Source organism: Schistocerca gregaria, chromosome 2, assembly GCF_023897955.1.
Source record: "Schistocerca gregaria isolate iqSchGreg1 chromosome 2, iqSchGreg1.2, whole genome shotgun sequence".
Classification (NCBI taxonomy): Eukaryota; Metazoa; Arthropoda; class Insecta; order Orthoptera; family Acrididae; genus Schistocerca; species Schistocerca gregaria.
The window spans coordinates 489,600,065-489,609,454 of record NC_064921.1 but is presented as its reverse complement, the minus strand read 5'-3'; the positions used below and the strand labels follow the sequence as shown (position 1 = coordinate 489,609,454).

General features: G+C 39.9%; 1 protein-coding gene across 1 annotated transcript in view; it reads left to right on the top strand.

Moving 5' to 3' along the window:
* The first annotated feature begins 2,502 nt into the window (after positions 1-2,502).
* LOC126327663 (esterase FE4-like) overlaps positions 2,503-9,390 on the top strand; it is a 139,963-nt gene continuing 133,075 nt past the window's right edge. Inside the window, exons 1-2 of the mRNA XM_049995906.1 lie at positions 2,503-2,642; positions 2,919-3,062. Coding sequence (XP_049851863.1) covers positions 2,571-2,642; positions 2,919-3,062 — 216 coding nt within the window. The 5' untranslated portion in view covers positions 2,503-2,570. The remainder of the gene's footprint in view (positions 2,643-2,918; positions 3,063-9,390) is intronic.

Sequence of the window (9,390 nt, the reverse complement as noted above, 5' to 3'; positions counted from 1 at the left end):
CAAGTAAGGATTACGAGCATTTGATGTGTTTGATTTCAAGCCCACCTGTGTAACTGAGATTGTGGTTCAACCTGTTGTCTGTACTCCATATTGTTATACAGTGCCCAAATAAATACATAAATAAATAAACTTACAAAGTAGAACAAATGCAACACCCTCAAATACTGTTCAATAGCACCAGAATATAATACATGCTTGCTGATAGGTTGTGTGTTAGTGATCCATTTTTGACAGTCTTTGGTAGTCAGATGGCATTCAGGAGACCTGTCTGTGCACTCTGTGTTCTAACTCTGCTGGTAGTAATTGTACCGAGTTCAGAAGTGAACAGTGCAAAATTCATTCTAGGATACACCATGCCTCACAGCTGATTATGTACTCCTGCTGAACAACTGCAACCATTTGAATTAGATCACATTGTGGGTGTGCCAGAAGCTGAATAGATGTAGCAATGGATTGCAGCACTTATTGGGTACAATGTATTGGTGGTGTGTTGCTGCTTTCAACAGTGGTATGTGGAACGTTCCCACACCAGTAGACCAAGTACTGGACATCTATGTAGTAGCATGCTTGTCAGAATTGACACATTGTGCAAGCAGAGGTGGCCAACCAAATGTCACCCAGGGAGGAAATCTGAGCACATGTTGTGCCTGCTGTTTCATAAGGGACCATTGGGAACCCACTGCTTGCAGCAGCAGTAAGATAATGTCGGCCTCTGGTCAGGCTGCCACTGACACCATGGCATCACCAAGATTGCCTACTCTGGTGTTGCGAAAGAGCTGACTGGAGAGCAGAATAGTGATCTGTTATTTTCAGTTATGAGAGTAGGTTCTGTTTATTTATGGACACAGATGTAGGTATGGTGAGCTGCCTATTGTTAAGTGAATTTGCCCACAACACTTTGGTTCTATAGCAGGCTTCATGGTATCGGGGGCCATCAGTTACAACTCATGATCACATTTGATGTTTCTGCAGTGTAAAGTAAACTGTGACTGCTACATTGCACAGGCTGTTAACCCTGTCCTACTGCAATTTCATCAATAGGAAGGTGATGCACTTTTTCAGTAGGACAATGCACATTACATAGGGCTCTTCAACACAGCGTGCCTTCACTGTGTACACTGCTCAGGATAGCAAGATCATAAGGTCTCACACCAGTTGAACATGTAAGAGACATGATTAAGTGGAAACTTACTTGTTCTCCAGGGCCTGCAAGAACCATTGCTGAATTGCAACAAAAGGCAGAAGAGGCCTGGAAAAATCTATTGTAGGTTGCCATTGATCAGCTTTATGTTCATTTGTATGTGAGAATACATGCCTGCTTTGCTGCCAGAGAAGGGAGCACACTGTGTATTGATGTAACTGTTTCAGCACCTGTTACCAACACGTGTATTTCAGGTTGTCTTGATTTGTTAGAAAACTGGTGAACGAGCAGAAAAATGGTCCAAAATTGTTATTTAGTGCAAAGAATTTTCCAAATAAGATACTGCTGTTGAAATTTGTGGAATGTGTAATTGTTAACTTGCTATCATGACTATTTTTGTACCAAGCGTGTGTATATATTGAAATTAGAGGAATGAGTGCCTAATGCAGATACTACTGCCAAAATTTATAAAGCACAACTGCAGATGACAGCTGATGATATAGTACAAAATATATTTTTTTGCAGTATTCAGTGTTCAAAAATACATTAATCACAACACATGCATCAGTTTTTATGTGACATAAAGCAGTTTTAAATTTATTTTAAGCTGTTAGTGTCTAGATTTTAAAACGAGTTTATCTGACACACATAAACTTACAATACACAGTATAGTTGTATTGGAAACCAGCTTGTATCTGAAAATAAAAATACAAAATGAACAAATTTTGCACTTAGGTGGTTTCATGCCAAAGATGGACACTGTAGAATCAGTTTATCATACTAAAAGCAATGATGATCATTAAACATTAAAAAATTTCTTCTACGTTAGGGAGCTAATAATGCCACAGAATATAAGAACAATATGCATGAGCATTGCTGAAGACTGAAGTGCATGGAAAAGTATGGAAGAATATTTTTAAATGTTAGACAGGTTTAATTCAGGAAACTCATGGCAGATTAAAATTCTGTATCACACTAGAACTGGACCAGGATTCTGACTGATTTTAAACCTATATATACTATCATTTCAGAGAATGTATCAACCTGATAAACAAGTGGGCAATTTCTGTTCATGCTACTGGTTTTTAACTAGTAAATATTATCTTTCAAGCAAATGTGTGAGACTAAAAAACAAGTGGCCAGTTTTTCTTCCTGTTCTGATAGTTTGAAGAATGATAAGTTATCTTAATGTATACAACCTAATTACTCACACAACAGCTACAGAAGATACTGCTTTGAATTATCTTGCAGAAGATTTTTGATGATGATAAACAAGTGGCTATCATTTTTTCTATCAGAAAAGGCATGCTTGTGATAATGGACACTAAATAGGTAAGTTATCTCAGAATAATGCAATAATTACATTTATATATGAGCACTACAGTGTTGAGATAAACATTTCTGGGTTTAGCAGTTTGAAGCATTGCCAATGATGATACTTTTCAACATTTTATGTCTAACTTATGCTGTGTTAAGTTGCACTACTTTGGAGCAAGTTCAGGTAGAAAACTACTGGATTTCATCTGTCAGACAGTTTAGCTTCTTTTCCTTATTCTTGTAGACTAAAAATGTTCATGAGCTGCAACTCAATATTATTTCAGTTTCTGTAACTTTTAATCCAATTCCAATTGTTCTGTTACATTTTAACATCTTCCACAGGCACTTCTCTTTTCCTAGATATTTACTAGTTATGTGAAGAATACTATTACTGCTAACATTTTGGTCACATATGCACACCATTTTAATAAAACATTGTTGATGCTGATCTCATGTACAGGGTGCAGAAAGGATATACAAAACAGTTGACACACCTCTAGGTCCTATTAGAGGTCGGCAGTTTAACACTACATCTGGTAATCCTGTGTTTATTTTTCGAGGTGTTCCATATGCTCAACCTCCAGTTGGAACTCTTCGTTTTAAGGTGAGTAAAGCATTTAAATAGACAGTAAAATAGAGCAGTGTTCTTCGTAATAGTTTCCAATCAAGTGTTGATGTGGATTACCCGTAATTCAAGACTAGCCACATAAATTTAGTTTGTCATAAAACTTAATTTCAGAACATTCTCCATTTAACAGTGAATTTTTTATGAGGGTAATGAAATGTGTACCATGTAATGAATTTTTGTTTTTGTGTATTTGGACTGGAAAAGGGTGAGAGGAAGGGGGGGGGGGATATCTAGTCTAATCTAAAAAGCTGGATATATAAGGGAAAAAATCAGTAAACAATGGACATGTCATTTCTCTCATGTAGCACTCAGAAATTGCTGAGAAATAATATTTTGTGAAGTGAATGAGTCACAGGTGCTTTGTAACAAAACTGGAAGAAGAAAAAGAAGTATGTATACAAGTGCCTGGCTGCATATTAAAACCAAAACATGAAAGACAAACAATTAAAAAATTAAATTGGCTCTTAGTGAGTAGCACATGCCTCCAAAACTCATTGCAGGTAATAGAATATTGAGAACAGCGTGAGACAAGTTTAAGACAAATGACTTTTACCATTAAATTTTGATAAGAATAAGTTTACAGAATTATATGCTTTCAGTAAAACATCAATCAAAATCTATTCAAACAATAAATTGCAAGAAGTAGACAGTGTTCAGTTTTAGGGAACTACAGATTGATTTAATTGGAAAACCCAAAACTTACAATTAATGAAGCACAGTAATTTAGCAAACACTGCAGATTACACATAGATAAGTGATATAAAAATCAGGTAGTAATTTATTCTGCTTATTATATTCCATAATGAGGTATGAAAACATTTTATAGGGAAACTCGTCTCACAAGCAGAAAATTTGGATAATAAAGATATGTACATGGATACGTGTAGGATTCAAAGGGGGGAAGAGGGACACAGGCAACTCAGGAGAAAGCAGAAATATATGGTCAGACAAGTGAAAAGTTTTATATTCTTATTACAGATAGTGTGCATTTTAATAGAGTTGGCAGCACCAACTTTGTCTCACACTTCACCAGGTTATTGGTAACATGATACATTCTACAGTCTGTGCTATGCATTCTTAGCTCAGTGTTATGACTGTTGTGCTCTTAAAAGTGAGTAGCATTTTGATTGGTTTTGTACATCTATGGAAATAGTCTGCTGAAAGAAGAACGTATAATGTGAAGAATGGATTCACAGTTATTGAAAAAGACCAACTACAACTGCTACAGTGTGATGTATGTCATAATGTCCTCGGTAATGACATGTTGTGCCCTATGTATATGGTTTTTCAGCACCAGGTGAGCTGTTGTCTATCTAGAGCTTAGCTGGTATTGAAAAACAAACCAAAAGAGTTTTTTGTTGGAAAAAGAAATTCTTTAAACACAAAAAGTTGGATTGTGCTTGGGAACTTCAATGTAAATTTTCTAATGAACTCCAGGAACAGATCAGACCTGGAAAATTAGATGTCCACATATATCTTACTTCTGTAGTCAGTTTTCATACTAGAATAACCTCATCTGCAAGCACAGTAATTGACAATCAATTTTTAGACTAGATCAAAATAGATGACACAACTACTAGGCAAGTCCTAAACAGTGTCTCTGACCATGTTAGACAATGACTCAATACTAAAAGTTCAAGTGTTTATAAGAATGAAACTGGGCCTTCTGGTATTCTGGGCAAATGACTTTGAAAAACCTCCAGAGCACATGGAATTGAAACTTGGCAGAGCTGTTAAAAACACAAGTGCTAGCATCATCTTGCCATGACATCGCACACCATACTGTTACTCAGTCAAAGGTCATGGATAAGCTCTGCAAGGCAGTGACAGGGCACTCGGAGCTGTATTTGCTTTACTATTGTCTCATTTTTGTGATGCATCGGTTCTTGGTATTTGCTTCTGATATGTCTTATGTTCTCTCTTTCTCCCCAGATTACTTGTTGATCTCCATTTGTCTGTTTCCTTATAATTACCTTTCTGTTCCCACTTGGTGGTCTGATGTTTACAGCTCCAGACCAGTTGATCCCGCCTCATTGGGTTTCTTTCAAGTCATTGCTGACATTCAGTTGAATCTCCATCACAATCACTGGTAACAAGGTAAAAAAGTTAACAGAATACCATTGAGCAAAGCTTCTGAACCTCTTGGAAAAGCAACAGCTGCAACTGCAGCAGAAATTGCAGCAGCAGTTTCAACAACAGCAACAACAATATCAGCAGCAAAATAAGTTGCTCTATCAAGAAATTCAGCTTCTGAAGGATCAGCTGCATTTACTGGGTACCCAGCCAAACCTCACAATTGCAAACAAAGATATGTATTCCCAGTTGGGCACAGAGGCTACAGTTTTCTTGGTAAACATCCAAATTAGTAATTGTATAGGTTCTCCTGTCGTAGCCGCACCCTCTCACGTGTGGGTAGTGTATGGTGACAGTTCAACTGCCATCTGGGCTTGATTCACAATCACTGCAGCCTACAAAAAGATCACTTGACTAATGATACTATTTTCAGTCTGGATGCCTTGTCATTGTTTTGGATTCTCCATCAATGACAAGTTTCAGGTCATCTCTGACACAGTTCCCATCCAGAAACATGATGACATCTCATTGACATTTGAATCATTACTCAAACTTGGTCTGTGTGCATACAGGTTTACAGTCTCGTATTTCTTTGCAATCAAGTGTGTTACCAACATGTATGAGACTGGTGAAATACCCTCATACTTCAAGAAGAATATAATAATTCCAATCCCAAAGAAAGTGGGTGTTAACAGATGTGAAAATTACCAAACTATCAGTTTAATAAGTCACAGCTGCAAAATACTAACACAAATTCTTTACAGATGAATGGAAAAACTGTTAGAAGCTGACTTCAGGGAAGATTAGAAGCTGACCTCAGGGAAGATCAGTTTGGATTCTGTAGAAATATTGGAATACGTGAGGCAATATTGACCTTACAACTTATCTTAGAAGAAAGATTAAGCAAAGGCAAACCTACATTTCTAGCATTTGTAGACTTAGAGAAAGCTTTTGACAATGTTGACTGGAATACTCTCTTTCAAATCCTAAAGGTGGCAAGGGTAAAATACAGGGAGCGAAAGGCTATTTACAATTTGTACAGAAACCAGATAGCAGTTATAAGAGTTGAGGGGCATGAAAGGGAAGCAATGGTTGGGAAGGGAGTGAGACAGGGTTGTAGCCTCTCCCCAATGTTATTCAATCTGTATGTTGAGCATGCAGTAAAGGAAACAAAAGAAAAATTTGGAGTAGGTATTAGAATCCATGTAGAAGAAATACAAAGTTTGAGGTTCGCCGATGACATTGTAATTCTGTCAGAGACAGCAAAGGACTTGGAAGAGCAGTTGAACGGAATGGACAGTGTCTTGAAAGGAGGATATAAGATGAACATCAAAAGCAAAATGAGGATAATGGAATGTAGTTGAATAAAGTCGGTTGATGCTGAGGGAATTAGATTAGAAAATGAGACACTTAAAGTAGTAGAGGAGTTTTGCTATTTGCAAAGCAAAATAACTGATGATGGTCGAAGTAGAGAAGATATAAAATGTAGACTGGCAAGGAAAGATCATAGCTCCAGACTGAAGAAGGTATTCCAACAAGCGAATACAACGAAGATTGCTCTTGGTGGTTGCTTGCCATTGAAGACCTCGTTATTCCAACCTCATCAACAAGACTAGATACAGTCATTGGTCAATAGCCTCAGTAAAACTATGAAGGTTTCTGAAGAAGAAAAATTTGTTAACATTGAGTATAGATTTAAGTGTCAGGAAGTAGTTTCTGAAAGTATTCGTATGGAGTGTAGCCATACATGGAAGTGAAACATGGATGATAAATACACTTCTGGAAATGGAAAAAAGAACACATTGACACCGGTGTGTCAGACCCACCATACTTGCTCCGGACACTGCGAGAGGGCTGTACAAGCAATGACCACACGCATGGCACAGCGGACACACCAGGAACCATGGTGTTGGCCGTCGAATGGCGCAAGCTGTGCAGCATTTGTGCACCGCCGCCGTCAGTCAGCCAGTTTGCCGTGGCATACGGAGCTCCATCGCAGTCTTTAACACTGGTAGCATGCCGCGACAGCATGGACATGAATCGTATGTGCAGTTGACGGACTTTGAGCGAGGGCGTATAGTGGACATGCGGGAGGCCGGGTGGACATACCGCCGAATTGCTCAACACGTGGGGCATGATGTCTCCACAGTACATGATGTTGTCGCCAGGACACTGTTGCTCCTGGGGTATCGGCGAGGACCATTCGCAACCGTCTCCATGAAGCTGGGGTACGGTCCCGCACACCGTTAGGCCGTCTTCTGCTCACGCCCCAACATTGTGCAGCCCGCCTCCAGTGGTGTCGCGACAGGCATGAATGGAGGGACGAATGGAGACGTGTCGTCTTCAGCGATGAGAGTCCCTTCTGCCTTGGTGCCAATGATGGTCGTATGCGTGTTTGGCGCCATGCAGGTGAGCGCCACAATCAGGACTGCATACGACCGAGGCACACAGGGCCAACACCCGGCATCATGGTGTGGGAAGCGGTCTCCTACACTGGCCGTACACCTCTGGTGATCATCGAGGGGACACTGAATAGTGCACGGTACATCCAAACCGTCATCGAACCCATCGTTCTACCATTCCTAGACCGGCAAGGGAACTTGTTGTTCCAACGGGACAATGCACGTCCGCATGTATCCCGTGCCACCCAACATGCTCTAGAAGGTGTAAGTCAACTACCCTGGCCAGCAAGATCTCCGGATCTGTCCCCCATTGAGCATGTTTGGGACTGCATGAAGCGTCGTCTCACGCGGTCTGCATGTCCAGCACGAACGCTGGTCCAACTGAGGCGCCAGATGGAAATGGCATGGCAAGCCGTTCCACAGGACTACATCCAGCATCTCTACGATCGTCTCCATGGGAGAATAGCAGCCTGCATTGCTGCGAAAGGTGGATATACACTGTACTAGTGCCGACATCGTGCATGCTCTGTTGCCTGTGTCTATGTGCCTGTAGTTCTGTCAGTGTGATCATGTGATGTATCTGACCCCAGGAATGTGTCAATAAAGTTTCTCCTTCCTCGGCAATGAATTCACGGTGTTCTTATTTCAATTTCGAGGAGTGTAGTTTGGACAGGAAGGGAATAGAAGCTTTCAAAATGTGCTGCTACAGAAGAATGCTAAAGATTAGATGGGTAGATCACATAACGAATGAGGAGGTATTGAATAGAATTGGGGAGAAGAGGAGTTTGTGGCACAACTTGATGAGAAGAAGGGACCGGTTGGTAGGACGTGTTCTGAGGCAGCAAGGGATCACAAATTTAGCATTGGAGGGCAGTGTGGAAGGTAAAAATTGTTGAGGGATACCAAGAGATGAATACACTAAGAAGATTCAGAAGGATGTAGGTTGCAGTAGGTACTGGGAGATGAAGAAACTTGCACAGGATGGGATAGCATGGAGAGCTGCATCAAACCAGTCTCAGGACTGAAGACCACAACAACAACAACCACTCTGTTTTTGCTGAACCTGGTCAATTCCAGTCACCTGATGAATAGCTGTTGAGCAGGAATTCAATCGAGCCCAAAATGTTGGAGTAATTTACACATTTAAAACAAGTTTTTTGGCTACACCCCTGGTTATGGTATAAAACACAATGGTGCCTTCCAGTTATGGATAGACTTTGAATCAACAGTTACTTCCCAGCCATGAGTAAACATCTATCCATACCATATTTTTCTATGATTGTTCTTACTGATATATATTTGCAAACACTACTGAATGAGGATATGTAAAACATAATAGTCATCAACACTCCTTTCAGCTTGTACAAATACAGGTATTTGCCTTTCATGATTTCTTATGTTGCTGCAGTCATCCAGAGATAGCTGGAACAGTTAACTATCTTCGTCCCCACAAGAATTAACTGTGTAGACAACTTAATTTTAATGGGAACTTTCTCAAATTGAGATGGAAGCCTGTGGTCTGAACACATCTGAATACAGTTGTCAGACAGATTAGATGTCTTAAAAAATGACAATATCATCCAGATAGCATAGACATGTTGTCCATTTGAGGTGTTGAAACAGATTATGTCATATGTATGAAGGTGACTGGAATGATACACTGTCCAAACAGCATAAATTTAACCTCAGAGAGCCACCAGGAGTTATGATGGCAGTCGTTTCCCTGTCAGCTTCATCAACCTTGAATCCCATAACCTGTCTGCGTGTCCACAGCCGAGAAACACTATGCTCCACTCAAGCAGTCTAGGGTGTCATCAATGCACAGAAGT